General features: G+C 34.2%; 1 protein-coding gene across 2 annotated transcripts in view; it reads left to right on the top strand.

Annotated features, from left to right (window-relative positions):
- The window catches only part of NCAM2 (neural cell adhesion molecule 2), a 259191-nt gene that overhangs the window by 180353 nt on the left and 60429 nt on the right, over positions 1–18409 (top strand). For both annotated transcript variants that reach the window (XM_026033881.1, XM_026033882.1), the window contains exons 10-11: positions 10293–10480; positions 13220–13316. In XM_026033881.1, the coding sequence (XP_025889666.1) occupies positions 10293–10480; positions 13220–13316 (285 nt within the window). The remainder of the gene's footprint in view (positions 1–10292; positions 10481–13219; positions 13317–18409) is intronic.

Genomic DNA, 18409 nt, shown 5'->3' on the forward strand with positions numbered 1-18409 from the left:
GAAAAATAAAGAATATTTTTATTTAGAGAAGAGTCTGATGCTTTAGAAGTCAATCAGAGTCACTTCAAACAAACTGTTCTTCAAACTCATGAAGCAAAGATCTTCAGAAACTGAAACTCCTCAAATCCTCTTTTTCAGCATTTTTATATTTTKATAGAGTTTTTCTGCATCTTTTTCTTTCGTGTATTATTGCAAAATATTCAAGTGAGTGGAAGTAATGAAAGAAACTGTTAAGAAAAATATTTGAGAAACAGAACAGTGACATCAAAGGTTAAATGACTGAAGAAGAATAAAACACAGAGTAGAGAGAATCAGCTTTCTAAAACTGAATGAACAGCCAATCCCRTAACATAACTTTATGAATTTTTCTATTATGCCACTGGTAGTTCCAAAAATGTAGAAACCACTGATCTCTCAAGGGGTTTGAAATCTGATAGGCTTCGGATAGAACCTGCAGTACAGGGAGAAGAAGGGTAAGTAGTGGTTGTGGACCAGCAGCTGATGGCACATTTTGACTTAGAAAATAGGTCTGAAAGGAAAATGAGGAATGTTCAGAGTCGTTATTGGATGTTAAGAATGAAGAGATTTAACAACCTGAAAGACCTAAGAAATAAATGCAGTATTTATTAAATAGCTTTAACATAGCTATTCTTTAATAAGTGTACTTGTGAAGGACTTTGAAACTTTGCAAAATATTATTATTCTTTTGGGAGCATATTCATTTAAAAGATTCATTCCTTTAATGAGTCTTGGCTTCCTAGAGCATGGCAATTAGTTATTTTATATGGATATGAAGGAAAAAAGCGATTATGCTAGGCAAAAAGGCAAGTTCAATGAAGTTACTTTAAAATTCCCGTAAAATTCTAAATCCYGTCCTGCTCTACACATATAATGACATGAAATGTATTGTTTGATTAAGGTTATGTGGCCATTGTGCTTCAAAATTCAATACTATTACCTTTTGTATTCAGAAGGGAATTTAAGATACGTCGCATTGTATGAAACATGGGGTACAGAAATTTAAGAATTTATTAAGAATTCATTAGCCGCACAGAATTCATCCTAAAGGGCATTACAAATCTCTGGATTGATACAGTGCATTAATATAGTCTGAGATGTCTTCCAGTGTAGAAATTTTGAAGCAGATCCTACAACTTTAAAAGTAGAACATTCTCATTACTGAATTAACAAGAATAGAGCARCATATTTAATTTTGAGTATATAGTGGAAGAGTCAAGTGTTGTGTATGTGAAAATAGATGAAGATTATTTTAAATCTATCCTTATGCTAAGATGATACCTATATTTTCTTGATGTAGCAGACTTTTTTAGAGTTCATAAATCTTCTGAAAAAAGAATTACTGAAGGAATATATRAATATTTTTGTATTGTCAGAGAATGTAGGGATGCAACGAGGAAGACCAAGTCCCATTGGGAACTRAAGTTAGCGAAGGATGTCAGAAACAACAGGAAGGGCTTCTACAAATAGATCAGCAGCAAAAGGAAGACTAGGGGAAGCGTTGATCGGCTGCTGAACAGGGAGGGTGCCTTGGTGGCAGAGGATGCAGCGATGGCAGTTACTGAATGCCTGCTTTGCCTCTGTGTTAACTGCTGAGGCCACTCCCCATGAACAACAGAACTGAGGATCAAGTTGAATTCATATTCCATTTTCTCTGTATTCCTTATGTGTAAGGTATTTTCATCATGCAAAGAGAACATTTTTGATGAGATGCAATACAGATCTGTGTCCATACAATATTCTGATTAAACAGTCAGGGCAGTTTTGGGGGGAATGTTAGAAATAGCTTTGCACTGGTATACGATAAGCAAATATAATATGTTGTCTTTTTTTGGTATGACAAGAAAATATTTGTCAAATGGTGAAGATGTCTTCTGTCTTTTGGAGAAGTGTGTTCACAGGGAATTGACCCCCTTCCAATCTCATTCTCCCATTATTTGTTCTCTACCATATTCTTCTATAATGAAACAGTGTTTTCAAAGAATCAATGAATAATGAATACCTTCTTACCACTGTTTATATACAGTGCTGAGTTGTTATAAGTGCTGAAAGTAATTTCTTCAACTACAGTTACATTTCCTACTCTAGTAGATGTTGTAGTTTTCCTTTATTGCAGTTATTTCATTTTGTAATTTTCAGGATACAGACTTACAGAAAAAAAAAAAAAAAGTAGATTCAAAAGTTAAACTAATTCATATTTCTGTAACAACGATGGGAAAATACRGAGAAGTTTAATGAGATTCTGTATTGAATAAATAGTTTGACTCTTTCTATGTTATTTTCCATCCAATATTTTTTCCACTTTTCAATTGTAATTAAAAATATTGCTCTCAGTACATTTTACATAATACCCTCTTATCTTTTTCCCTAAATATTCAATTATCAAATAGCATAAAATTCTTCAAAATATTGCAATCTCTATTTCAGTGATTTTGGCTTTGTTCTCTTCAAAACTTATTTTGAGAAGAATTTTTTTCAGGTATGGCTGACTCATTGCATAATCACCAGTGAGCCATGTTAGCAGAGTTTTTATTATTTAAAACTGTATTCAGGTGTAGATTCAGGTACATATATATATATTCAGGCTTCAGAAACTATTTTAAAAAGAAAAATAAAAAGATAAGTTTTATATCTCCTAGTAAAGACTAATCACTGCTCCCAGTGCTGTTAKGCAAGTTAATAACTGTAGATGTTTTCTAGAGGTTTTTTGTTGTGTGTGTGGCTGTTTGTGTAGTCAGGAGCGTGTTCCTGTTACACTCTCAAATGGCAGGACCTTAAACAGGCCTGAGGGAGATAAAGAAGTCTCTGGTGTCAGTGTCTCATCCTTTTACTTACTTACCCTTAGCCGGGACTTCAACTGACAGTATGATTGCACAGAGTTTCTACATTTTGTACATGTTCTTTGCTGCAGTTGCTTTTACTGATAAGAGCAGTTCCCCGGKACAGGAAAAGATTATCAGGTTTGATACCAGTGAACCCTGGTGAACCCTGCTCTTGCCTTTATCTGAATTAAATGCTAGACACATGTATACTCTAGGGAAGACAAAGCATTTTAAAATGTTTCTTCCTGCAAAGTYACCTCCACATTTAGTTTAGTTGCATTTATTTAATTTTTTTCCATCTAGTAAGGAAAGGTCAAGAGGACAAAAGGAGACATATTATTAATATTTTTATTAATGATGTTTCATTATCCGTACAGTTCGTTTACAGATATAAAGTCTATTATGTGTTGGATATTAGTAGTAATAGCTTAGTCAACTGTTTGAAAAGTTTGAGAGTATGATGGCATAAATTATCTATATTAGATGTTAGGTATTCAGATGTGTCTATAGTGGTTAGCTGTACATTTCACCTAGATAGCTATTTTTTTAACTAAGAAAATCATAAAAATAGATTAAAAGGTAGCTGAATCAAGAGATAAGAGTAAGAAGAGGCCTTCAGAGAGGCCTGAGGGAGTTAAACGTAGGGAATGACAAAGGGATTTTTGTGTGTAATACTACTAGGTGCCTTTCAATGTCACAGTTTTACTATGCAAATAAGTATTTACATTTCTATGTGATATTTTTAGYTTTTTTACCTAAGACAGTTTCGCTGAATATATATCCAGTAGATATAGAGGACTCTTAAAAAAAAAAAAAACAGACCTGATAAAAAGTAGAAAAAAAATCTGATGAAAGAACACATATATTTCTTAGCTGTAGTTTTCCAAATTATCACTGCAGTGATKAACATTAGAGAGTGAGAGAACACAATTCTGACATACTAGATAGGCTGAATCATCTTTCTTCATGTTGTTATTCTCAGTAGAGATGCAGTGATGGTATTACAAAATTGTAATGGATGTAAACAAGCCCATAGTGATCMACCAACATGATGTCCAACTCTTAAAAGTGAATGTCTCCTTTCCCATACTGGGTTAACCAGGGCATTATCAAGAAGTATTGACAGCATTTAACTGTGTGCTGACATATGCATCCTATGATGAGATGTTGCTCTCTCTGAAGGTCCAGTATTGCCAGTAGAAAGTACAGGTACCATCAGAACTAATCCTGTTATCACCAGGGAAGTTTGTTCCTTGGAAGAGTCCAGGGAAGCTTATGCTCTTACATAGCTGCAATACCAATTTTCACTTCACTCTATTTCAGTTAAAATTCCCCATTTTAAGTACTGGTAGGGCAACTCTTTGATATGGTGCATGGTCCAGAAATATCTTCTTTACTCATTTATACAAAAAGATGGTATTTTTTTGATACACTATCACAATCATTAATATGGTGCATTTTTGTGTGAAATCAAACATATGTTCTGAACAACAATGATTTCTTAAGAGAGGGTTGTTTTCTAGAAGAACAATTAAATAATTTAAAACTTCTTCTAAAGAGGAAATGCTTCTCTTACTACTGGAGTTTTCCTCCGAACATGAATCTTGCRGATGTATTTCTTATCAGACTAGTGCCATTTTTTTCAGTGTTATAAAAAGTTTTTAAAAGCGTAGCATCTGTAACATTGTGCTCATTTATAAGGAAACATTTACTATGCTGCTGTCTTTATTGCTTGATGAGAAAAAGCCTTTTTCTTTCTATTTTTTACCTACTGCAATTTGAAAGCAACCTCATTAATGTAACAGCATTAAACTCAGTTTCCTGGGTAGACTGGTCTTTTAGACCTTTTCACTTTGTTTTATGTTAGTGAGCTATTTTGTATTGCAGTTAATGCAGATGCTTTGGATTCTTGCCATTTCATTTCATACCTTTGCAAAGACACAGAATTACTTAAAAGCCGGTTGAACCAGCTGAGTCACAAATTATACCTACTTTCAKAGGCAGACTTCCAACTGGTGACAATGTCGCCAGTATGTGCAGGATGTTGCAAATTTTGTAGCCCATTTCATGCCACATAGTGTTCCCACTACTTAAGGCTCTCATAAAATGTCATAAAGGTAGACAGACGTTTCTTTTAAAAGAAGACAGAGAAGGAACATCTCTGCACTACTCAATTAATTCAGATAATTTATGGTGGTCCAGCCCTATGTTTTTATCACAGCCAGAAAACAACACTGATAAACACTATCATATGGCCTAAAAAAAAAAAAAAAAGAACAAGTTTGCAAGTTTGTAATTTATTATGCCCTAAAGCTAGGTCAGCAAATCAGAAGTAGCAAAGTGTACTAGCATCTTAGAAGCATCTGAAAATCCTGAAGAAGATAATTTAATTCTATGATAGTATGATCGTAAAACTTGCACAGAGCAGTATATYGTCTTTGAAGCTACAACTTTGGTTGCGTTTATGTGTGTGAGGGCAGGTGCCTCGGACCTGGTGTGGAGCCTTTGCAGCACAGCTCTATAGTAAGGAGGGAAGTACAGAGTTTGTGCGCTCCGTCGGAGGGATAAGAGTTATATAGGTTTAGCAGAATCAACATTCTGGAAATGCAGAGTAGTATTTCGGGGATTCTGTTTGGATCTTCAGTCTCTAATACAGAGAAGGGTTTTTTGTTGTTGTTTCTTTTCTGGACAACACTGTATGTAACGTGAGCAGATGCTGGGSCTGAGAGTCTTGCTCAGTGGAGACATTACAGGATCAACCATTAGGATTTGGGGATATAGGAGGCTAGTAACAGAAGGAAGAAAAGATAGGAGGCATCTAGTGGAGATAAGGATGTCTGGTAAGAAAATTGGAAGGTAAAGATGTGGAGTTGTATTTTGTTCTCAAAATGTGAAATGTACTATAGGAGGAGGAAGTTGAAGAGATGAGAGAGGAGGTTAGGATCCTGGTTTGGGAAAGGTCTTGCAGTGCTCAACTATTATACGGGAACTATGTAACCTAATATATGATGTCAGAAGTCTGATCACCCTAAATTATTCTGATAATGCTATTCAGGAGTACATACAACAATTGAATTCAGATACAAACTGCAAGCATCCAAAAATGGTCTGTTTCAGTAGTTGGAAATAGCCATTTTTTTTTTTCATTTCTACAGTAAGAATGTCAAAATAAAGCAGACTACAAAAGCTTTCAGAACACAGAATTCWTGTGTCCTAGATGTGAGAGATTTACAACAAGATTCCTCCTGTGCTACCTCACATGGCCAGGAGTTGATTTACTGATATGGAAGACAGTCATTAGAGATATGCACTATTTCATGTGAGTATCAGCATTGACATACTTAGCTTATTTAGCTTATTTTACTGATCTGTGATTTCATTACCATTTCTTCTCTATCTAGCAGACATTTTCTGCACTTTTCATCCCAAAATAAATTCTTGAGCAGTCAGTCTGAGGTACTAATGTAAACTCAGGCTTGTCCTCACTGAAAACACAGAGCAGGGTTCCCAGCAGTCACTTGCAGGCTGTGCCTATTGCCAGTTGCTAAGCTAAATGTGTTTCTTATACATGCCAGAGATTTCCACAGCTCACAAGACTACACGTTTTCAGAAATYATTAACTAGTAAACCAGGAAACTATTGAATTCAGACTGAATTTAGCTTAAACCAAAACATCTGAAGAAACTGCAATACCACCCTTAATATGCAGCAGTATGAAGTGTAAAAGCATTCAGCAGCAGCAGCAACAACAAAAAAGGCTTTTTACAGGTTTCTCAGTCCACAGTAGACACTACTACAAATGTGAAATTTATGGATTTTAATTTGTGGTTAAGCCAACTCCATTTTTCCTTAATGTCATGTGGAATTCAAATAAAAGTGCAGACTTTCAATTCCTGTGAGTATGACAGCACCAAACCCCAGAGCAATGTGCTCATTTACTGCCCGCCATTTATAAAAATTAAAAATCATCAGCAAGATACATGGCTGCCACTGGATAATTGCTTTATCTTCCTGACAAATAATTGTTTAGCCCTGTTGTTAATGATATTACAGCTGTAAAAGGTGGAGAAATAGGCATGGCCAATAAGTATCGTGCTTAATATCACAGTCAAGGGTATTTGGAATCAGTACTGTTTCCCAATAAGAGGGGGATCTCTAYTCCTATTGTATACTATTGAAGAATATCATGCATTTTATTGTAATGCTAGTAAAAAAAAGTGTGGGTTTCTTACTGTCTCTTGTGAAGGAAACATACACCTATGGCAAACTTCTCATCTCAGAATCAGAGCCCAACAAAAAACAACCCTAGCTTTAGCTAATAATCTTGGAAATTTAAAACCTAGTATATAAGTCCATTTGCCTAGTTCCATTTGCCTTTCTAGTTGAAAAGTTAAGATTCAGATTTGCAATTTTTTCCTTGCAGCCACATGATATTGGAAGTAAAATCATGAAATTAGCAGCCCTGAAGGTCTGTAGTTTCTATCTTCCATAAAGATGGTTTTATATTAAAATCTAATTACCTCATTTGTTGAAGTCTGTCCAGTACAGTTCTTGTTACAAGAGAATATTTGAAAATTACTGTATCAGTCTGGGGACTTCGTTTATTTTAGCTACAGGAAAAAAAACTATTAATTCCAAAGTATTTACTATTGTCGAACATCTATGTAGAAGAATCTAAAAAAAAAAAAAAAAAAAAAAAAAAAAAAAAAGAGAGAGAAAAAGCTGTTAACTAGGGTGAATGAAGTTGCAAAAATGTATGTTCCTTTTACATGTGGGAGCAAAATAGAAGCACTAGATTTTCTAGAGGATGCATTTTGTGAAAGTCCATGATGACTGGGGCCTTTTTCCAATAGCAGTAAGTTTCTAAGAGAAAAGCTTCCAATAGCATGGTAGAGGAGATGTCCTTGGTGTCTCAGAGCTGACAATCTGACATGTACTATTAAAAAATCTTTATGTTCACTGGAAAAAAAAAAGTGGTTTCCAGAGCTCTTCTCTCTCTATGAAGCATCATTCCTAGTAATTTAGCCCATTCCTGACTAGGTARTCAAAAATTACCTTGTTCAAGATAATTGCTCCAAATCAAGCCATCAGTACAGCCATCCTCATGATATACATCCATTTTCTTTTGGTTAAATCTGAACATCAGTTAGAGCTTTATAATGCTTGAGAAATTTCTGCAAAGCCTCTTTTTTTTCCAGACCTATTTTATTATTTTAGAGGGTGTTTCTTTTTTTTTGGGGGGGGGGAGGGGGAGTGGTGAAATGTTGATTTGGGGATGTATTGTTATTTGATGGACTTTTAGACGTGATTGTGATTTGTGATGTGAAAATTGCTGATGGGTTAAAAGCGTCCATGTATAAATGGCAATCTATGACTCAGTCACTCTTTTAAAGTATAAATAATGTCACTATTCAAAGTCCGCATTTCGGAAAAGAGAGGTGTCTATTCTGAGTGTTCTCATTGTGCTGACTTCTTGTACTTAGAGTGTAAGAGTTACACTCCTCTTTTTTAAAAATTCTAAGACTTTAAATAGGGTATTAATTACCCAAGTAATATTCAGTCAACATATATAGTATATTCAAATCAACAGAAAGCATCAAACCACATGATGTTACCTAGGGAGGAAAATTACTTGAGTTTGAACCGATCAGCTTTGTGTCTTGCACGTTTATGGCAGTGTGCACTGAGGGAATGAACTCATTTTGAGAAGTTGTGCCTTATGGAAGACAAAACGCTGGTCCAAAATGTTTTGTGAAAGAACCACATTTTGTGTCTCATGCACACCGTGATGGGATTTCTATCCATATGTTACACATATGTTCAGAGCAGAACACTGCCTGCCAGGCAGAARTCAATTCATGCAGTTTTATTCCAAGTGGCTCCCACTGGTAACTGCATTTCCGCAGGAAAAGCCACAGATCTGACTCTCAGTATTTTAAAGTGAGAATTCATCGTTAGCCTAAAACAGCTAGGTGCCCAGTTTGCTCTCTTCTTCGAGRAGCTTCATCCAATTGTCCATCTGTGGCATAAAAATACGTAATGCCAAAATATGTTTTTAAGAGGTTTATGAGAATCAAATAGGAGTAGAATTACTGATGATAGCATTTTGGAAAATAAGGTTAGTTAATATATGTGCTAAATATAARCATCATAAGACATATTCATCCACTTATATGGATGAAACCAGCTGCTTCCTTACAAAAATAATACCTTAATATTTCTGGAAATAAATGCTGATGAGGAATGTATCACCCTTGATCTGTGCTTAAAACTGGTAGTGGTGACAGTCCTTTTTGGTTAAAGCAGCAGCAGAAATGTAGAAAAGGGTATGATTTTTCCCAATGACAAATTCACTATGGTTGCAAACATACACTTCTAAAACAACAAATCAGTTYTAATCAACACCTCTGATGCTAAATTTTAGTCTTCAGCTACATGTGTTCTGTTCTCCTCTCTGGTACAATTGCAAATAATTTTCTTACCTRAAGTTAAACTCATTGTGAGAAGACTAAAATAATAAAATTTTTAGGCATGCATGAACAAGCACTTAGGAGCTTTTTATCAAAATATAAATATATGCATGTATATTTTAAATATTAAAAAGAGATCCCATGGTGTCAGATATCCTTGATCATTCTCTCTTTCTCTCAGAATTAAATTGCTAGAGATTGCGACTTAACGTTCAGAAATACAAAAAATATTTTCTTAATGCTCCTAAAATATGAGTGGGATTAAAATGTGAAATTGATTTTCAAATAAATCTTAGATATGCAAAAGGATTGGCTTGCCTAAGACAATATCAAAAGTGCAGGGGAAGAGGACCTCCCTTTGATTTTCTGAATCACATTAAACCGTTTCTGCTGTCTGTGGAAGCTATAAGTAAAAAAAAAAAAAACTCCTGTGATCCAAAGGTCATAATTCCTTTTCATCCCAGCAATTTTCTTTGTATATGGGATTAATATACGGTTACATGCTTAATGTAGCTGTTTAGAGTCAGATTGGGAAGAAAAAGGCAGCATCTTTTAGCTCAGTGATYCTATAAGGTACTTACATGATTATCCTAAACACTTAAAGTGCTTACATTCACAATGTTTTATCGCAAGTGAGCAGAATACAACATATTTCTTTCTTTCTTTTAAAAATGTTGTTCTAGATTTATTCACTCAACTGAACATCTCCCTTCAGAAAGGTTTCATGRACTATTAGATAATTCAGATAGGAGTTGGGTGGTGCTCTTAGACATCAACAAGCATTCAGGAAGCTAGAATAATTTCTCCATGGCAAACGATGWTGTTGTATTATCAATAACTGGACAATATATCCATGATATATATATATATCCATCTGTAGATATTCATATAGATATAGATAAACGTTGTATCATTTCTCTTTGTCACACGGGGGATGGCTGTAGATTTTAAGCAGATAACATACATTACTTTCTTTTTCCAGATGCTCCAACATTTGTGTCAAATCAAACCATGTACTATTCTTGGGAAGGTAATCCTATCAATATAAGCTGTGAAGTGCTAGCTAATCCATCTGCGTCAGTTCAGTGGAGAAGAGGAAAATTAGTTTTACCTGCAAAAAATACAACACATCTGAAGACCTATAGTGCAGGAAGAAAGCTGATTTTAGAGGTAAGGCTTAAAATGGGAATCTGTAATGTGGCATTAGTAAATTTATTTCTTATTCTGGGGTTACTGCAAGTACTACACAATCCATTTAAGRATAAGATGAACTGAATCATCTCCACATTTCTTGTGATAAGTTAGAAAATAAACCATATTTGCATGTCTCTCCCCTTCTGTTTTCCATCTGCAGTAAACAGTGATGYAACTTATGTTGCTTGCAAGTTAATAGCTACATAAGTAAATTTAAAACCATCAGATTGATACTAAAAATAAAAGTGAATATCTGATAGGTGCTTAATCTGTTCAAAAAAAGATTTGTGTGGCTTTAGTCAAAGTTAAGACAGAATAGTAAAGAATATGAARCTGCATTTGGATTTGATGATTATCGTTTTTTCAAAGCAAAATGAGACCTAAACTTCATTCTCTAGTCTGGAAGTTCTTCTTGAGAATGTTGCCTAAGAAAGACAGAAAACAAAGAATGGATTTTAATTAAACAGCCAGTTTATCAACTTATCTCAGCAGTCGAATGCTCATTAATAATATACAACAAATCATAGTCCTTAATTAAACAAKTTACTGTACAAAATCTATAACCACTGTCTCCATAGCTGGTCACACCTATTACTGGGTTACATACTCACTGCTCTAGTAAAGAGCTTTGGAGAAAGTTTTGTATCTACTCCTAGGTGCCTGAGCATTATCTTCTCAGTTGCCATGAGAAAAGAGGTTAAGGAAATATAAAGACTGTGTGGCTCACTTGTCTTTTTCCTAAAGTCCATGCAATTAACCTCGTTCCTTGGCATTTACTGTGAGCGTAGTAATGTGAGGAAGCTAATTTTGCTCTTCCTTTTGGTAAAAAAGATAATAGAAAAACTGAGTTTCATAAAAACAGGTTAAGTGAATGTTTCTTGAGGGGATTGGGGCAGAGGGAAGTAGAGAACATAGGTAATACACTGTCAAAGGATAGTATAATGGCATACATTAAAAAGCTTAAAATTGGTGACAAACTGACATATGTGTATGGAGAGCTGTTTTCGTTCCTTTATGTTGGTAAGAGAGATGTCACTATAAATGAGCTATTAAAAACTGTTACGATGTCAGGTTATGAAGTGATCTCTATATATCTTGGCAGAAATGATCATTCTCCACATTTTGTACATCATTTGTTATCCTCATGACCTTCCTATATGAGTAATACCAGCAAATGATTGAAAAGTTATCTAAAATTTGATGAAAGATGGTCTGTGATAGAAAATCATATTCTGTTTTCTAAAAGCCTTACCGGAATCTTTTTTTACATAAAAATTTGTATATATAGTGTCTGACKTTAGTGATTTTACTGATTGACTTAGCTGAGTCTTTAATTGTGTATGAGCAGGTATTTATCTCATCAGAAATGTGTGAGTGAACTATATTAATTTTACCTTCTCCCAGAGAGTTTTAACGTTCTTTTATAACATTCTAGCAGCAGATATTCAGTTACTCTAATTCAGCTAGATGGTGTCATCAGGATAACCTGGGAAAAAAAAATTGTTGTTATTGTAGGAAGAATACTTCTGAAACATCAACATTGCTTAACAAGCTCAAACATATTGCTTATTTATATAGGTTGTCAGTTAACATATTTTTTGAGTCTATTTTAACATATGTTTTCAATAAAGATGTATATTCCTTAAAAGGGACTTCATGGAGCCACTACTGCCTTCATAAAAGATGGATTTACAAAGGTTTTATGATCTGACCTCTTTGTTGTTTCTTCTTCTGAAAATAATGTATTTCTCCCAGATAAGGGTTTGGAAACTTTTTACCTTCCATATTTTCTCATGGTTTTTAAAATCATAGAAGGGTAGGAGATATCTGCCTTTAGTAGAGAATTGCAGTAATTTGTGTAATTAAAATTTATACTAAAAAGTGGAAGTGAAAATGCTGATTAGGAAAACACAGGCAGCCCTTGCTTGCTGTCACGTTACATTAGAGCTCCTCTACAGATTAACATTAGAATCCTAGTTCTGTAACTCCCTATAAAATAAAGGAGACAAATTTAAAGAAACACAATCTTATTTTTATTTGAGAGTCATCTTTCAGGTTACATGACTTTAAGTACAGATTTCGTAAAGCATTATTTAATGACACAAAAAATGTTTTTAGCTTTTAGAGGGCTCTTATGAGGTCCTCCCAAGAGAAGGTATCATCTGGACAGCAGGGCAGGAGACTAGACACCATTAAAACATTATCTCCCTTTTGCAGTGGTATCTATTATTTATTCTGTTTTACCTACTTATTCGCCTGAGTATACAGCTGAAACAAATTCCTTATATCTTCTTTTCCAGGGAATATCTGGTATATTGTGAATTCTTCAAAAAATAAGAAGTAGAATATTATCTTTGCATCAACTATAGCAAGCAGCAGTTTTTAGACCTATCTGCCTGACTGCCTATTTCAGTCAAAATATCAGTATCTGCAAATAGTGTATTTATGAATAAATGTGTGACTTATTGAATTTTCTTCCTTGTTTCAAAAGTGAAATTGCAAAGTGTCAGCACTTTTCCTTCATTTGGTTTGCCCATTTGAATTTGAAAGCTGGAGTTTGTCTTGAAAAGGATGTGTTTAGGTCTATATTTTATAAAGTACACTAAATAGGATAGAGTAAGAACATACCTGCATATTGGTTAAGCAGAACATACATTGCATGAGTTTTGGTATTAGATTAGAAACTAATAATTATAAACTGTATTTATTTTAAAGATTGCTCCCACATCTGACAACGATTTTGGACGATATAATTGTACAGCCACAAACAGAATAGGAGCAAGATATCAGGAATATATACTTGGTCAAGCTGGTAAGTAAATCAATTGTGTCAAAAGTTTCTTTGTCTTCATCAAAATGACGTTCAGACACACTGTGTTTGGTTCTTTCTATTTCAACTGAATGTTTGCAGTTTTATTTTAATTCTGTAAAAGCGGAGTAGAAGTACAAAGTAAACTATACCAGTTCCCTCAGGATATAAATCTTCTTTACATTTCATTTTAAGCCCTTCTGATATATTGAAAAAGCAGCTCTTCTTTTCTCTGTTGTTATACTTTCCAAATTTATAACAGTGTATCTTCATGATTTCAGTGGATAGACTTCTGATTTGCATGCAATAAAAATAAGGTACAAAGAAAAGCATAAGAARGATTTCTCTGGTTTCCTCCATGTATTTTAATGAGAAACCCAGGGTCAGAAAAGATTGAAATACTTAAGCAAAGATTTTCTTTTCCGTGTCTAGAGACAAGGAATACTAAATTCTGTCTTCATTTGCAATCTTAATTATTTAAAGGCAGAATCTGATCTAGCGTGCTAGATTGAAATCAAGCTCTGAGATGTTCAATGACCAATTCAGATAGAATTTCTGAATACATTTTTAGTTCCATCTACAGTTACTTCATATATGAATATGTAACTGTAKATTAGTTCTTGATGAGAATTAACTTTTGAGTGACAGCAAAAGTGCTCTAGCATTTTTTTCCAATTGTATTTTCATTTGGAATGGGCCAATGTTTGTTGAGCAGGCTCAAGGTCTCACAACATGTGATATATACATTTAAAATAATGTAAACTATGTACATTACTTCATTTTTGCTGATATCTGCAGTTATAATGCATAGATTACATGATTTTGCTTCATCCATTAATTATCAATTAATTTATCTTCCAACTATTCTGTTTCTAATTAGGAAACCTCTCTACTTATTAATTGTTAGTTATATTAAAGGTTAGGTATATATGGATATTCTATATGATGGAATACAGAAAAGGGGAGCAAACAGGGGTTTTGTAATAGTAATAGTGAACCCTTCATATGAGTTATTATAATGTAATATTTATGTGTGGTTGGAAATACTTCTTTTGGGTATGTCAGGGCTCTGTTGTGCTAGGCACTACATCCAGCAGTGTAATGCATTCACTATACTGGAGATATAGAGGCTACTAGGGATTAAATATCACAGTAATCACAGGAGTAATTCTTTTTTTCGTGGGTTTCAGTACAGCCTGGATTTTCTTCTGACTGATTTGTAAGTACTGATGCTGGGGCATAGCCTGCTTTTAGAGTGCATTTGTCATGGAAAATATACTGTTTCCAGTTGGGAGATAGTATTAAGCAAAGTATCCTGCTATTGTAAATTTTACAAATGTAATTAGTATTTTACTGAATTGTTTTCTCTTAAAATTCTGCAGGAATGACTGCTTGTTTTCTGTTTTGATCCATTTTCTTCTTTTGTTGTTCATTTTCAGCAAAATAAGTCTATTGTTTTTAATTTCCTGCTACTTAAAAAGTTACCAAACCACACATTGTTGATGTCTTTATTTCTGTTTTCTCCTTTAGAAATAGACCTGTTGATAATAGCATAAGATTTTTTAAAAACAGAGGTACAATTTTCAACTATACCATTTTGTATGACAGGCGAACTCTACCAGTTCAGTCTAATTATACAGTGCTACTGAATCAGCCTGAACTCCAGACAMTTTCATAAAACCTTTCAGAACAATAGAAGAACTGCAGCCTATTCAAGGTTTTAAACTGTAAAGTGTTGGTCATTACTTAGGAAATGCTGACAACATTCAGCACTCACAGAAGCCTTAAGATTTGGAGGTGTTCTGCACTGAATTTTTGGTTAATAATTTTTGAAAAAACCAAATGGTTGGCATCCTCCTTTTTGATTGCTTAACTGTTTCATTTACTGTTTGAATAATATGTAGAATTAAGAAAAAAAATTCTTTTTCTTGGCGCTATGAATTAATGACTTTGCTTCAAAAAGACAGCTTTTATTATAGAAGTCTGCTTATACTCTGTTTTTTCTCTATGACAGGCTTAGGCTTTGGCAAGCCAGGTGAGCTTGGCAGATTGTCCCAATGGCTTTCAGAGCCTGAGGTGAGCAGAGATGTTCCTAGAATTGCCCAGATAGTCATAGTTTAGTCATAGTTTATTGAAATATTAGTATGTAGAGAGATAATGTTAACTATTTAGCATATATTTTACTTTTTTGATGAGGTCTCAATATTATTATTTCAAATGTTTTTAGATAGGTGAATAGAAAATTATATTGCCAGCTATAATCTTAGACCATGTTATTTGAATGGATATATTATTATCTTAAAATGATAAATGCTAAGGTTATGGCATAGAGAGTTAACCCAGATATTTTTAGGTTAATTTGATATTTAAATGCTAATGTGTATTTTGCACATGGCAATATAAAACTAGGCAGAGTCCAGAGCCGCTACAAGTAAACCCTTATTCCCCTCTGTGGCCACAAACTGATCAAGACAGGATCAGATTCCACCAGAAAGAGACACTCTAGGTTGCTAAGAGGTTCAGAAGGATGGGTTTGGTAAAGGACTTAGCTACAGAGTGCGTGTGGAGCACTGGGAACCACAAGGAGGGGTCACAGGCAGGAGGCAGGAGGCTGCTGGACACACGGGTCAGATATCCTTGCTGGATGCAGGGTAGGACTCAACTCCTTTACTAGAGCCATTTCCTTTTCTCAGCTGCGTCAGCCTTGAGTTGCTGCTGACTGTGAAGCAGCCAGAGGCTGTTGACAAAGCAGAGGGTCTGCCTGGGAATTCGGTCAGTGCGCAGCTTCACATGCTGGGACTGCTGTCACGACAACCTCTATGGCTCTCATGGCCTTATTCCCTCCAGAGTTCCCTTTCTTCTGTCTCCTAATTCTGTGATGTTATAGAGTTTCTGACTCATCCTTTTACCTCCATTTTATTTTTTTTCAATCTTTACTCCTACATGCATATTTTTATTTCTGATGTAAGTTGAGATGTTCATCTCATCACATCATKCCTGAAACTGCAGCAACTAAGATTTAACATGAACAGGTAATGTCAGAAGCCATGCTGATAGGTAGTGTATATAAATAATTTTCAGATTAGCTGATCTCTGCTGATGAATTTCAAAGTTGTCTTGATACATAATTCTTGTTTTTTGATATGTTTTGTTTTCTACAAGATAATATAGAACACCCAACATTTTCCATTATTTAGAGGTAGTAACATATAATAGGACCTAAAGAAATGAGAGATGCTGCATATTTCCGCTCTACAGCAATGTCACAGGAAATTGAAAAGCAAAGTTAAAATAAGTCCTGAAATTTGATTAGATATTGAGAAGTCTCATTTTATTTAATGAAATATAACTTAAACATCCTGTATACAGAGAAGGTCAATGAAGATGAAGAATAATAGYATGAAGAGCATGTGAAGACATGGGAAAGATTGAACTTCATATAAATTACATCCTGTGACCTGTTATGGTCCTGATGCTGCTTACTTTTGGCAGTTCGAGGTGCTGTTCCTTTCAGTGAACTTATGTATATAGAGATAGGAGGAGCTGTAGAACTGCACTAGGACCTTAATGACAGAAGGTGAAGAGGCAAGAGCTAATTGGAAGTCTCTGACCCCAATACCATTTTTCCATTTACATCATAACAGCTTAATTCTAAGATTTTTTTTTTCCGTAAAACTTTCTACAACAAAGCTTGAAAATAAAATCCCAAATGAAAAAGGCTTGTTATTTGTTGAACAGATTAGGTAAAACAGGACATAGAGTATGAGCATTTACCTATAAGTGGAGGATAAGTATGTGCTAATAATTCTGGATGTATTTCTCTATCAACTGCAATTAGGTTTTTGGAACTAGTTCAACCCTTATTTAATTTAGGCAAATGTATCACAATGTTTATTTGTGCTAACAAGCTTCATTCAGTGAGTAAAAAATGTATGACGTGCAATTTCATAGTTAATATTTAGGAATCTTTAGTTCTAAGGAATTCTTTAATATACATTAATATAGTCACACTACTAGACAGAGACAAAGACACTATAGAAAGAAGCTGACTAAATGTCTGAAAGATTATTTGAATTGTCTTAAATTATTATTTTTTAAAATTTAAAGGTTTAACTTCTGATAAATTCCCCTTCATTTTGACAGCAATACAAGAACAGCAGTGATAGCAGTAGGAATTCTAAGACCAAAAAAAAAGAAAAAAAAAACACCATAATATCAATATTGTCTATTAATAAGTGTGATCTTTAGAGCATGTGTGGAATATAAATCTGACACTGTCTCCATCTCATACTTCTTAGTATCCATAGCAGGATATGCAAAATTAATAGCCTGAAACTAAGCTTTCTGATTCATTTCTTTTTGTTTTATTGGAGCAAAGAAAATAATATAGCAGTTCTATTCTTCCAGGTGCAGACTGCAATGGACACAGTCTTGCAAATTATTCTTCATTCCTACTAAACACTGAGCTARGACCTTATATTCTAACACCAAAACGATGGCAGCGCTCCAGATAATTTTAGCTGACGGTGCTTGCTCACAAGCTGAAATGTTTAGCTAGATCAGGACCAGAGGGCTGTTTACTTTGCACAACCAAATTCATACTCATTAGAGAACTGCAAAATTAGATTCAGTTCATTAAGCCACTAATGATCTTCTTTGGGGAAAAAGTTATAGATATAACTAGTCTGAAGGTGATAGTTATTTTATTTTGTGCTATCTAAATGAGGATGCTAGTAGTTGTTTCTGGTTGTGACTGGTAATGTGTCTTCTGTTGTGTTTTCTACAGGTTTGTTTGGTTAAACAGTGTAACACTGATGTAATTCATATCTGAATATTGTATAAAACTTACCTATATATATGTGGATGGATGGTTTGAATTATGGAACAAATATTTAATATAGTATTATGATTGTATTTCACACTTTAGTGAGTTGTAAATGTGCTGCATCATGCTAGTTATGCAAATAAGAAAAAAAGTAAACAAAAAGGATGAATTTCCTAAGAGCTTTATTTTATGCTTATTATCAAATGGAACCATATCTTCATTTGGCATAAATTACACTTGAATCTTCAGAAGAGAACATAAGATTTGTTCT

Source organism: Nothoprocta perdicaria, unplaced genomic scaffold (genome assembly GCF_003342845.1).
Source record: "Nothoprocta perdicaria isolate Ctin4 unplaced genomic scaffold, notPer1 scaffold_135, whole genome shotgun sequence".
Lineage (NCBI taxonomy): Eukaryota > Metazoa > Chordata > Aves > Tinamiformes > Tinamidae > Nothoprocta > Nothoprocta perdicaria.